Source organism: Mya arenaria, chromosome 15 (assembly GCF_026914265.1).
Source record: "Mya arenaria isolate MELC-2E11 chromosome 15, ASM2691426v1".
NCBI classification, from domain to species: Eukaryota; Metazoa; Mollusca; class Bivalvia; order Myida; family Myidae; genus Mya; species Mya arenaria.
In genome coordinates this window covers 54,119,009-54,134,054 of record NC_069136.1, presented here as the reverse complement: position 1 = coordinate 54,134,054, position 15,046 = coordinate 54,119,009, and the positions used below count along the sequence as shown (strand labels likewise).

Below are 15,046 nucleotides of genomic sequence, written 5' to 3'. Positions count from 1 at the left end.
GGTTCAAGATCAAGAGTGTTTACAAACAATCGCCACATGTTCAATGGATTCAATTCATGTTGATATTACAGAATGAAGAGTTTGATGTTTAGAACTGCACTCATTTCTGTCGTATCACAGAAATGGAATTAACTTTTGTTAAATGTTGCACATTGTTCTGATTTTTCGGATTGAGTAAGTACACATATAAATTTCTGGCCCATTTTCTTTGCCACTGTCAGTATCATGCATGTGATTTATGTATTTATTAGCGAGTGATTGTTGAAGTTGGTTATTGATGGACTATTAATAAGATTCTCAAGCATTAGTTTCGCTTTTCCTCTGATATTTCAGAATAGTAAAGAACTCCGTTCTCACGGTCATATGACCAACTGTCTGAGATAAACATCGCGTGGTCAATTATCCTAAGAAACTAAAAATAACACGGCACTTTGTTATTGGAATGATTTGTATGCAAAGATATAGTTGTATATTCATTCAACGATGCGCTCAAGTGACATTTAAATTGAAATTTTGTATAGAATAAATTGATTTCATTCAACTACTATTGGGTCTAAACTGACAAAAAATACACCAAAACAGTATGTGTGGCCCGCACAATTTGTTCTGTACATTTAATGTAATTGTCATTTGAGCGTATCCTTGAATGACACTATGGTCAGCAAATAAGAGACATAAATACCAACTTCTAATGGCCGCATAAACTGTACAATTATTATATGGTTTGTCAATAAAAATCGAATCTTTTGCCCGATGTCGAGGAATGACCAGTGAACTCAATCGGAACAACTCGGCCATCATTACCATTCGACAAACCTCGGATAAAGGCTGCACACCACTAAACCACTAAATAAATTTCCGTTATATGCTATATTTAATTGACCAATTTGCATGCGATATAATACTGATTTCTTGTGCTTTACACCAACACCATATTTGGGAAGAAAGTTCAAATTGTGTACTTAACATTAAACAACGTTAAAAATAAAGGTTCTTAGAAGAAAAATAAAATTGGTAGAACGTAACCACTGTTTATTGAAACAAGTGACGATATCCGGTGCAGGAGTACAAAAATGCATTTAGAATACAGTAAATCCAGCATGTTCAGCCTGTTTTTTCAACTCTTAAGTCAGCTTCAAAGTCAGCTTGAAGATGGAAAGTATCCAATGGTATACGATGGAACAGTCTGATACAAATAACTAGTCTACAATCGGGCAGACATCTTTTGTTAAAACAGTTGTAAAAATATATTTTCAAGATTTTACTTATCTGATCCGAGTCTAAATCTCCGATTAAAGACTTTAGTAAATACAGGGGTTCCAGCATATGATGATTGTCAATCCTTAAAACCAGGGGTATGTTTATTGTTAACGACTCTTTACATCCAGGGATGGTATTCAATATGCGAATCTTATGGTCATACATCATTGACTTCATTTACTCTATTGGTCAGTTATTTATAACAAGTAGTCCGATTGGCTACATCGTTCTTAGATCCGACAGAAAGCTATATTGAATACCAACCCAGATTCATTGATGTATTTTTAAAATGTAAAACTATTTATATAACAAAAACAAATGAATATAGTGTAATAGTTCTATTTGTTTTATTAACTTTTTGTCAAAATTGCAAAGGTGTTGAATTTAAGAACAAATAATTATCATTTTAATTACTTTTATTGTTCTCAAAAACGCAAGACATGGCCACAATATAAGTAATGATGCACTACAATCCTTACTATATGATAAGTATAGCTCTTAACGTGAGAGTGAAAATAGCACCCAGGGAGGGTTTACAGCTTTCAAAACCAGCTAAATTACACCATCCTTTCATCTGTTGTGTTAGCCTTATTAAATAAATACGTTATTTATGACTTAGAATTAGAGTGGGAACGAATATCGCGATATATGGTATCCCAATATGAGAAGCTTAGCAGCATTGTAAACCAGTTGTACTCGTCCTTCCATTTGCTCTGTTAGCCATATGAAAAAATACGTTATTTTTGTCTTACGTTCCAATGCAGTACCTAACAATCCTTGATTAACACTGTCTCCTAGTATATACATATTATATTTGTAGTGTGTTGTTTGTGGGGTTTTGTGTTGTTGTTCCATGTTTCTGGTTTGTGATTGTTTGTTTTTGTGTTCTATGTCATTTGTGTTGATCCTTTGTCATTTTACGGGTTTTATGTTTAAACTTTCGACCACTGGACTTGTTTCTGTAGTTTTCATATAAATATTGTTTTTAGAGTCTCACGATCTAATCTTTTACTTAATTTGATTATATTTGATTATAATCAATGGAGATGGAATACTGAATTTAATGACACTGTGACGAATAGAAGTGCATTGTGTCTGAAACGTTTATAAATAAAACAATTAATACGCATACCGTTAAATTCATGTTGACGGTTGATAGCGTCTTATAAGACGCGGTCCCTAAAGGGATACATGTTTACAGTGTTCAATGGACAAGGGTATATGGATACATTTTAAGATTGTTAGAAAAGTGATTTTTTATCAATAACTCATGTCTTTCAACTTTCCTTACTCGATGTCATAACGGAAATGTTTTGTTGTCCGTGAATACTCTGGTCAGACGCAATTGTTAATTTTCGTTAGAAACATCGGTATATATTTATGCTCATACCTGTCGAAATTTTTACGATAAGACTATGCAACTAGTCAGTAGTTAATCGTTTACGCACATAAGCCATAATGAAGCCATTATATGGTGAGGGAAGACCTTTATAAAATATTGTAATTATTTTCTGGTTATTATCATTAGTTTATACTACTTCATTGTTAAAAAATATGTACTTGAATGACCGTAGCCATTTCGCTTGAAAAATTTACATTTCTCCGAAAAATCCGAAATAACAAAAACTTTCCAAACTTTACACTTTGTAGACGTTGCTTTTTGACAATCACGCGTTGTACACTTTTGGGAAACATGTAAAGATTATGTTTAAATCGCTTAAAGAGCTTTGCTTGTGTTAACTTTTGTCAATCAGTCCGTTATATGTCCGTGAAAATGACATAAGGGATGCCCGTCTTCGTCATCGTCGGGCAATCATTCCATGATCATAATCGCTCTCACCTGCCGTGATAATCTAACGGGCTGAAACGATAAACATTTTGGCGGGAACTATAGTACATATACTACCAGAGTATAGTTACATGTGTATTATTGTAAATTTTCCACGGAGTGAGATAAAATATGCAGCCAAACCGGGGGCCGAGCCCGGGACACCTCGCTGTCTAGGCGATTGCTCTACCGATTGAGCCATCAGACTGCGGACATACCTTCTCAAAACCTGTATCGGTTACGGTACCATGACAAAACCATATTGACGATGATAAGCCATATGTTGGCAGTCCAATAAACTACATTATATTTACACAATATAATTTTCAAGTTATTGTCCAAACAGGTGGCAGTCTAAGCAATAAGTTGAAGAGCCTATTGAATGTAGTGTTTGTGATTTAAAGGGACTTGGACTTGTTTCGGCTTCCAAAATAATTTTCTCGGTTAAGCTTCTAAAAACACTTATATTATATTTAGTTCACTTTTCTTGAAACCGACATAGCAGAAAAATATAAATAAAGTAAAAAAACACCCTGCTTGTAGTGGGGAGCGAACCTACACCGGTAGAGTCAAAACAAATAGAAAACCGATACCTTACGACTCATCAACAAGGTTTGTTAATATGCTAAGCGATATTAAATACTTTATTGGAAACATTATTAGCACCACGTGATAATGTCAGTCAACCAACCTTGTGTTAAATAGCGTTAAAATCGCATTTTAAACGTGTGTATCTGAGCATATATCAATATTTACAGAAGTGTTCTAGCCATCAGCATCTTAATTTTAACACTCCTAATGCTTTGTACAGTTTATTCCGCAATATAAATAATAAAAAAAAAACTCGTAAACTGTGCATTTTTACAGACCATGAACGAGTCGCGTTAAGGTACCCCCTGTAACAATGATGCCTGGCGACGTTATTACTAATGACATTAATGATATGAAAATCATCTGCGTACAGTTATAGTCAATTGTATAAAACTGGTTAATTATTTTATATGGTAAACGTTAGTCGAAATGTTTATTGAATGGTAGATATTAATCCAATTATGAATGTTGACCAATACAACTTCTTGATTTGCAAACTAACCAAAAGATAACTTTATACAACGAGCCCCAGATACCTTAAACATCAAGTTCATTTTAACAATATAAAACAGAAGATTGGTGAACAATGCAACTAAAAGACATTGAGTATCACAAAAATCCAAAAACTTATATTCGAAATGGGCAAACTTTCACCTTAACAACAAGTGAAGAAATATGGGCAAATGATGCGGTCCTTGTGCATACAGTTTATGTAAATGTCACAGACTACTGATTACATTCCCTATATATCCTATAGGTTATTGACAAATTTGCACGCGAAATAACACTGATTTGTAGTAATTCACGACCCCCAACATCATATATGGGGAGAAAGTTGCTCATGTGTATTGATTTTAAGCAACGTTATAGAAAAAAATACGTATTTTATCAGAAAAAATAAAATTAGCTGAACGCAACAATTGTATATTCGATAAAGTGACCAAAGCCGGAGTAGATTTAAAAAAACAGTGCGGTAAAACAGTAATCCAAAAAGGTAGATCAAGTAGATCCAGCATGTTAAGCATGTTTTTGAAATCACAAACCATTCAGCTTCAAAACCTAGAAAAAGGAAAAAAGGCCAATGGCCTGAGTAGGCACTTCCAAAAGCCTGCAAAATGCCCAAAAACTAGAACTGCCACAGAGATGTGTCGCTTTATTTTGAAAATCCCTTCAACTTTTGCACTGATTATATCATCAAATATATCATCAATTATACAGGTCCAGAATTGTATAACTATTTTTAATTTTATAAGGTTTATAGATTGCTTGAGTGTCTTTCAGTCAAAGATATTTGCTGAAATTAAGTTTTCCATTTATTGCTTATTTAAGTGTTAGTGTGATTTTATTATCATTAATTTGGTTAGAACAGGCATTTCTCATAAGAATTTTCTAATTACGTAGAAAACATATTTATAATGAGTGCTATAAAAATACAAATCTAATGGCTGTAATCATCATGAAGACATCGCGGTAAATGAAGATCAGTTCGAGTAGCTGTTGTTTGCCATAAGCTTCGGTATTGAAGTAATTGATATATAAAACCTTTTCAATAATTTTGTAATACAATAACAAGCATGAAATTAAGATTTTCATATTTTTCGTAAAACAAATATTAAAGATATATTGAAAGAAGTTAAATCGGCAGGCGAGAATTCGATCCCATCACCTGTGGATTCTTAGCAAGGTGTTAACTGCTAGGCTCTGATATGTACTGCAGTTGGTAGTATGCAACACTTCCTTGGTGTCGAGAAATATACACACCTAATGATGGTACTTCAGGTGAAATGGCATGGGTACTCCCAATTACCCATCTGTGGAAATCTGTCGCGGGATTCTGGTCTTGGTTGTGTAACACACATGAATCTCGTGTAAATAAACGAATGGCACTCTGGGTAAACAGCAAAGCAAGTATAATATATAAATCGTGGTTTTATTATGTAAAGGGGAAATGTTTAAGCTTTGATTTAGGTATGTACAACAATCTGAATACAAATTTACCCAAATCCACTGTTGTAAGTCAGATAAATGATAAAGGTTTGTCAACGTGTTACACATTCGTGGGGGGGAAGGTGATCCGAGTTTTATATGTGGCTCGTTAATGAAATACCCCAAACACAATATTAATACTCCACTCGCTACAATGCTTATGAATTAACTTAACAAATTGCAGGCTACAGCACATTATAAAGGGATAGAAATGTAAACAGCACAAACTTTTTTATAGTGATCAATAAGAGGCTCAGTTTGTTCGGTTATAAAACCTGATAAACGTTTCCGTGTAAGAAGCCTGATCTTCTCGGGCGTTTTAGAGAGCGACGGCGAGAACCCCAAGGACGCTGTAGTGGGAGTCTCAAGTGAATAACTCGATCTATCTTTGGAAAGTTTCTATGTCACCTAAGCACGTAGAATCGGTCGTATTGTTACACAACAAGCGATATATATGAGGCCGCCTAGGCCGCGTGATATTTTTATTACTTTCATTGATCCAGACCAAGTGGCCCCGATCAGTGTGCGGGATTAACGTCTAGCATGTTGTGGAATTTGGGACCACTCGAGATTACCAAAAAGAAATCCAGGAAGCCCGCAGTGAAAAGTGTGCTTGGTAAAATCGTAAACATGAACGTTTTAGAATCGAGAGAGAAAGGTCAGATACCCAGCCACAAATTGGTAGACGAACAGCTTATAAGAAACATGTTCCCAGTTGGTACGAAACCATGTTCGGCAGCAGGAACACAGACGGCGACCATCTTCGATCATGAACAGCATATTGCAGAACGCGATATTATTATTCGATATAATAGTAATATCACGTCCTGCAATAAGCTGCGTAACGTTCCTTATGTTATGTTATGTTATGTCTTATCTTTCTGATAATATACTTTCTCCTTTAGTCCTTTCTTTGTTTAAAGGCTGTTTCTGATTCGAAGGCTTTCAGCACTGCCAAATCAGTTCATATTAAAATGCGAAGAAGGGTGGTTCATAAGTATGTAATGAGTGGATTATCTTTCATTTGAAGGTTCCGAACTACAGGTGATTTATTTAAAACTGTATTCTATCCAGATTCACTTTCACAATTGTCTGTATAAGCCATGATACTGATAGACAGCTCAGTTGTATCTCCATTACACAATGAAGGTAATTTTCAATAACAATATTTTTCTTCTCAAAATTATCTTACTCTTCGTCCCATATATCATTTTGCGTTATAGTTAAATGACTGTTGATTTTAATATGACAAGGAAAATTAATGAAAAGTCCTACACAAAATTTAAAACTGCACAAATCTACTTACTTGTGACACTTTCTCCAAGATGAACCCAGCTTTTAACACAGCTCGGTCCTCTACACATGCGATATGCATATGACCAGGCAAGGGCACTATATTTTGATATGCAAGTACATTTTCCATTAATTGTGTGTCATGATTCATATGAGTGATTAAGATTTATCAATATTTTCTGCACCTATGCTATGTTATGGTTAAACTATGTTTTCGTCTTCTATATTAATGTCGCATAACAGTTCATTGTGTTTTTTAGAAGTGCAGAAAGTGTTTATTAAATTATTCACCTCCAATAAGCAGAGTAATGATTCTGTAATCAAATATGGACGTCTGAAACAATTATCGACAATTATCAAACTTTTTCAAATTAGCTGTAATTGACTTCTTAATGTTCTACGCTAATGGAATAATTCACATTTGGCATTATGTCAACACTAGACCTCGTCAAATAACAGTTCGAATTTCAATATCCACTGGGTATAAAATAACCTTGTTTATGACAACGATATGGCCTTGACCGTTAAAAGACTATAGACATAGCTATCGTTTCATTGCTTGATCAGACTCTTTTATATACCTCATGCTGACGCATGCATGGATCGAAGGCGACATTGTTAAATGTTTTATTTCATTCCGGGTCGCTAATACCTTAACCCTACCAGGTAGTGAATTACCGAACACGACTCTGATATATTCTCTATAGAAAAGAAATATGACTCAGCATATTGGTACAAGTACACATGCAACACAAATATCTTCAAAAAACTTGGAGGTTGCTGCCTTATTTTAGTAATGTAATATCCGTCATTTGTTTTATTCTTTCGAAGGATATCGATCCTAAAGTTGCCTTTTTAAAGCAAACTTGCTGAAGAACGTTATTTGTTTAGGAATTGTAAAAAAAGGTTTGAAGACATTCTAATACCACCAAGAGGCCTAATTCCAGGAGTGACATAAAATATCACTTCCCTCAAAATTGCAGATAAAGCATAAAAATGAGTCGACGAGTTGTTTATGTAAACCGAGAAAACGAATAGTTAACGCAGACAATGGCAAGCACTTTCCCCAACTATTTATGTATGGCGTTCTAGTCTAAAGAAATGAAATTACAACAAACTTGGCGTTCTAGTCTAAAGAAATGAAATTAAAACAAACTTTCACCGATTAAACTACGTCTGGTCGCATAAAAACAACAACTACACATTCTAGTTAAAACGCACCAGAAAAACAAGAAAGATCTTAGTCGATTTTAGTCGTAAACTGAAATTACCTTAGTGTCGTAGTTTCGGGGGTTTTTTTTGCAACATTTTGTGTGAATTGAATTTAACCAGTATTAAAATGCGCACGAAATTAAAGAAATAAAAACACAATCAATATGTTTCCATTTGCGACGTTTATACAGATTTAAGATAATTGAATTTTCGGCTAAAACATACTGAAACGGCCCCGGACCATATGGCAAACTGAAAAGATCACGCATGTTTTAATCAGTGTACAGAATGCTATTTAAAGTGGTAAAATTCAATGAAATATAAAAATCTAACTTTACTAGCTCGTTAAAGAACAAACCAAATATTGTTTGTCGACATAGTAAGATAAAGTTAACAATGCGTATTGTATTTGCTATCAACGTTTGTTTCAATCGAGGAAAATAAGATATGAATCTTGGCACAAAACTAAAACAAATTTTTATTTTCATTACATTTAATAACAACATACGTATGACTATTATGCGTCTTTTCAGAAATGTAGGGCAAACATTTTCATGAAATTATGTCAAATTATTTGATATACAAGATACATGCTACGTACAATGGTATTTAGTGTTCAGGGTCATGCCCCCGCCAAAAGGATTAGTAGACAGATTCACATTTAATCACATTTAAGAGGCCCTGACAGCCAAAAAGCCATGCAGATAGCAACAGCTAGATTTCAATTTATTTATTGTTAGGTTTTATTAAATTTGTTATTTAGAGGGTCGGGCGTAGGCGCTGGCTTATATGAAGAAAATTCGCGCTCAACACTTAGACAATTAGCATTTACTTTTGGTCTTATTAACATTTAACTCACTTAATTGTTAAAATATAATATAAAAAAACACTATAACGCAGACGGGGTAAGAATAACTCAACACTGTAAAACTAATTAAGTACATAAGTCCTTGCTAGTAATCTGTATAAAAATGTACATGCTGATAACGAAACAACGCGTGAGAGGTGAGTGTAAGCATTATGAAATACACTGCAAAAATGTATAATTCTTTACATAAACCAGGTAGTGTTACTCAAGCACGCTTAAGTGAAGATAAGACTGGCTGGTAAGAGGGAATGATATGTAAATGAAGTAAATCTGCTTAACCTGGCACTCCTATTCAACATCAATACATACACATGTAAAGCAAACATCAATTTTGACTGATAAAGTTCTTACTTAATAATGTATTTATGGAAAATATAAATAAGTGATAACAAGATTGTAACCGTGTATTTACTAGCAGAAAGCGCAAAAATATTAAATGATTGGTGAATGCTAAAATATTTACTGTGGTCTACTATAGTCTCAGGTAGAAATACCATGTTTTATGCTCTTTTCTTTCAAATTAAACTCGGTATTTTTCATAAGAACCCTTGTTTTTGACATATATTCATATTTTTTGGAACATTAAAACAATATTATTAATTGTGGTAAATCGTATTTGGGAGTAAGAGTGCATCTTTAACTTATTTACAATATGGATAAGTTTCTTACGAATTATATAGCTTATGGACACAAATAGGAAAGGGACACATTGGCAGCCAATTGTATGAAAACACAGTTTAAAGGCCTGACTTGTTATGTAAAACTGTAACTGCCGTTAACCATAAAAAAGTGCAATATATATATATATATATATATATATATATACATATATATATATGTATATAAGCCGTGCGTGTTTGAACACATAAATATAAAGGGTATAGTTGAACAAATGTTACATTTACAAAATTAGTGTATAAATTTATGAACACATACAAATGTAATACTTATGTTACGAAAAAGTATAATTATCGTTCAAACAGATGATGTGATGTAGTCATGACGAGATTCGAGTTATAGGTCATTTCTCAATAATAAGATCGACTTGTTAAATTATTAAATAGATACGTCGACATATAATTGTGACATGCCGTTCTATAACTCGCAAGTCGACATAAAAAAGGTCAACATGACTGCATGATTAGATCATCTGTATGTACAATATACTTTTCCATACATACAAAGCACAATGGTGCTACTCCCTTAAGTTATATGTTACAAATCCTAATGAATTGTTTGTTTAACATATCTCGATAATTATCGCGAAAATTAAGTGGTTAACACGAAACAATTTCGAACATTAACAGGTTATCTTACGGCAGTTATATACCACAAAAGTTATGGATGGAGATACAAATAGCATGTTTACGAATACTGAATAGGACATAACTATGAATATCAACATGACAACAAACAAAGAACAAGCCGATTTAAAAATCCACCAAAATAGTTTCTTTTGAGATCATAACAAATATGCACAGATCATGATCAAGTTAAATCTCTAACCTGCTTAATTATCCTGCAGTGACCTTAACTTATAAAACCCATGATACACATTGTTGTTAATTCCGCCAAAATCATGATCAGCGCTGTTGGTAACTCAGACGACTCATGATCAGCGCTGTTGTTAATTCCGCCAAAATCATGATCAGCGCTGTTGTTAATTCCGCCAAAATCATGATCAGCGCTGTTGGTAACTCAGACGACTCATGATCAGCGCTGTTGGTAACTCAGACGACTCATGATCAGCGCTGTTGGTAACTCAGACGACTCATGATCAGCGCTGTTGGTAACTCAGACGACTCATGATCAGCGCTGTTGGTAACTCAGAAGACTCATGATCAGCGCTGTTGGTAACTCAGACGACTCATGATCAGCGCTGTTGGTAACTCAGACGACTCATGATCAGCGCTGTTGGTAATTCATTATCAGCAACAGAAAAAACAAATGATCAGCGCTAATGTCAACTTGGAAAACAAATGATCAGCGCTGTTGTTGGCTTGGAAAACTAATGATCAGCGCCATTGTAAACTTGTAAAACTAATGATCAGCGCTGTTGTTAACTTGTAAAACTAATAATTAGCGTTTTTGTTCGAAAACTCATGTTCAGTGATTTGGAATTTGCTCATTATATTTATAGTTCACAAGTCAAAACTGAATACGTGTCATAAAGTGTTTTGTGGGTGTTAGATAGCTATCATATATCATTCGCTGATACATATACATATACATGACGTTAAGAGATCAGTACATGATACATGTATAAATACAATGTAGCTTAATCATTCATACAACAAAGATATATGTAAGGTTAGGTTTGGGGTTGGGGTTGAATATACAACATAAAAAACTGGTAACATTATGTTAAAGATGTACTCTTACTCCCAAATAAGATTAACCATAATTCATACAACTGTTTTAATATCTTACAGGGTGAATAATTGTCGTAAACAATGGTTCTTATGAAGGATACCGAGTTTAATTTGAAAGCATGGTGCAGAAAACACCTTTTGTGACGATAGTTGATTCGCACTAAATCTTTTAGCACTCACCAATCCTTTCATATTGTTGCGTTTGCAGCTATTTAATACATGGTTACAATCGTGTTATCAGTTATATTTTTCATGAATGCATTATATAGAAAGTAGTTAAATGTTTATCAATGAAAAGTGATGTTTGTTATACATGTGTATGTTGAGTTTGAATATGATGTCACATGACAAATACAAACTACCTTTGGTCGCCAAATGTTCAAACATTAAATGTAATTTTATCTACAAAATATTTCGTAAATGAGCAATATATATATAAATATAACTTGTTTAAGGTTTGTTAAATTAGCATGTTGTATGATATATGAGAATAAAATTGAGAAAACACACACACACACACACACGCACACGCGCATACACGCACACGCGCATACACACGCACACACACGCACACACACACACACACACACACACATTTAATAACGTTTTATAAAGGTTTATTTTGCACTGAAATACGTCAGAAATTTAGATTTCAGTCTAGTATTCAGTTCTTTTACAATTACGTTCACGGCCTAATGTTTCTGCGGAATGGTGCATGTTCTCATTTGCGTTCCCAAAGTTTACCCCATCTAATGCTAAATCCAGGATCTGCCCTTACTTCCAGTGCGCTCTCTATCCAAGATAAAATAGGATGATAAGCGCGCTTTCAGGTTTGAAATTATATTTAGATTTTACCTGCACCGAGACCTGATCGTGTGTTTTGAATTTTTTGACAAACTGGTTTGTACTAACATGCTCGATAGCAAGCGTTTTATTTGTTCGTGGAAAATAACACATCTGGGATGCCTCCTCGATTGTTTCGTCATCCACTAGAATCTGATGACCAATGGCAAACGACTCTCCATCAATGCTTGTTTTCTTGGAGATAAATGACAACTTTGTGGAAACGAAGTACAATCCGCCATGGTTAATTTGCACAGCCTTGCCTCCATCCACGAGCTTAAGTGTGTTCGATATGACGAGTTTCCCTCCATCTTTGCCTCTCCAGACAATAGTGTTATCTGTAAACAAGGTTAAAAAATACATATAGTTATATAGTCGTTAAAGTCTCATATGCATAGGTATTACACATTTTCTATACATGTTGTCAAAATTATAAAAGAATCGCAAATTAAAGAACAGCTGGGGCCGTATTCAATATAAATTTTATCCTTATCCTTACTCTTGCCTTAGTGATTCCATTCAGCCTAATGGTCAGCTAATTATTATTTTAATACTTAGATTCTAATCTTAAACGTAAGTTCAATCGAGGTTGTTTTTTAAAAACGGCCCCTGGTTTCCTCAAAAGATGGATTTCCCATTTTAACGCCATGTACTTAAATTTGAATGAGACCAACAGAATCTGAACATAAAAACCAACCAGACGATAAATTTTCAGCCGTTAGTTGTAGGACTGGACGAGGTGTGTTGTTATCTGTACGGTTATCTGAAATAAATGATATTGATAAAAAATATAAATATGTAACAATTTCTTAAAATGTATAAATATAAAAAGTTAGAGCATGGAAGGTCAATGAAGGCATGAACAAACCCAGTAGGCTAAAAGATAATACTTCAAGGCATAAGGATTATGGCCAAAAACTAAATGAGAGACACAACACCACAATTGTATTGCATATAAATGTGCTTTATATTCAATATATATTCGATAGGAAACGTCATGCATGTTAAGAGATTTACAGCAATATACGACATCTTGTAAGTTAACCTCAAGAAATTAGGATAATATCTAACTTATCAAGCAAATAGGCTTATTATGAAAACACTACTTACTTTCCATTGTTGATATGGCCTGAAATCATACAAGAAACAAGCTTAAGCAGTCTAGATCACACTAAAGAGCAAAAAATGCAAATAACCTAAAATACAAATAACCTAAAACTCATCAACTGTTGTTGTTTAAACATTTTAACGGATAAATATTATTACCTTAAGGACAAATTTCAGAGTGTTCTCTCCCTTTCTAACGCAACAAACACTCTTATTATGTTCATCAAGAATAAGGCCGAGATCAAGCGGCAGTCCTAAAGCCAAATTCTGAAACTCTGAACAAGGTAAACATCGGCCAGGATCTACAGTAGTTTGCAAAGGTATCTCAGGATTTTTATTTAGTATGTACATGTAGACAGATAATCCTGCAGTGATTGCCACGAGCAGAAGTACATTCAAGATCAACATAATTCGAAATAATGGATGTTTCAACAGCTCTGTCTTGCTAATTTGATAGCTTTCACTTTGGGCGCTGGAAACTGGATCGGAATTATTGCTCGAAGGATTCATTTGTGCGTATCCAGACGTACCCGCATCACTTCCAGTAGCAACTTTTGGCAAAGGTCGACAGGGGGCTCCTCCCATTCTTGGAACTTCACCATCACCACTCTCAATAGGCTCTAAGATATCAACTGAGCGAGATTTGTTGCATTTATAGATCGGATGTATGTAGGGCTGGAAATGACTGTCAAGCTGTACGAATGTATCCACATGGTCTTGTTGAGTGTTATAATGAGGTGATCTTTGGCAAAAGGGAGTTATATTATTGTTGTGCCGAATATGTTGTTCAGGCAATGATGTAATACTATGACTTCTGTTGGGCATTCTTTCCTCTCTATCAATGTTATCTAAATAATAATTAAGTACCTTCTCACGATGTTCGGCGTAACATTCTTTACATTTACAGTTTCTTTCATCGGGTTTAACAATTTTTGGCGCAGTTTTACTGTGTCGCATCCCTTTCTCATTTTCTAGCATATGCCTTTCAAAACCTCGATCAACGTTGTAAATGCTACCCTCTGTATATCGTCGAGTCCTTCGCGTTCGCGCAATAGCTTTCCCTTGAAGGCTATACATATTTTCGTCATCAAACGGTACACGTACGTACGACGTATGCTGTTGATAATATTGTTGTTGAGCATTATTCGGATGTTGAATTACCGAGTCTTCTTCGTTGCTATTTGTTCTTTGTAATCTTTGCAATTCCGAAACATCGGTTTCGTCAGCACCATTTGAAAATGACACTTGTCTCTTTCGAACTGCACGCTTCGTTTCCCGCTCTTTTGACGTGTGTTCATTACTGGGTCGTTTGGATGCTGAAGTTGGTTGGTATATATTTCCAGTCTCATCCGAGTCAGTAAAAAGGTCAGTCATTACTGTTGAAGTCGATACTTCGGATTGTTCGCTGCCCAATCTAAAGCGTGTTTTCTCTGCTGGCATTTTGTTTTCTATTTCTGAACAACTGATTTCTTTACAGTTTATCATTCAAACAAGGTTTTTCAGTTACCTAATCAGTTGTTCGTGAATGCCTTGTAAAGTTTCGGGTATACGTCCTGGTCCTGAAATGGTGTACAACGTTATGAATGTATGATGCCTTATTGTGGAAGTAGGAACGAAAACGTATTATATTAAGAGTGTGTATATGTATATCTGTAATTATGTATAAAATTAACTTGAGGTTATTTT

The 15,046-nt window shown here is 34.5% G+C and overlaps 1 protein-coding gene across 1 annotated transcript; it reads right to left on the bottom strand.

Moving 5' to 3' along the window:
- Nucleotides 1–304: 304 nt before the first annotated feature.
- On the bottom strand, nucleotides 305–14,734 carry LOC128219485 (uncharacterized). The gene is made up of 5 exons (XM_052927293.1): nucleotides 13,520–14,734; nucleotides 13,364–13,382; nucleotides 12,951–13,016; nucleotides 12,266–12,591; nucleotides 305–412 (listed from the first exon to the last, which is right to left on the bottom strand). The coding sequence occupies exons 1-5, from the start codon at nucleotides 14,732–14,734 to the stop codon at nucleotides 305–307; spliced, it is 1,734 nt and encodes a 577-aa protein (XP_052783253.1).
- Nucleotides 14,735–15,046: the final 312 nt, after the last annotated feature.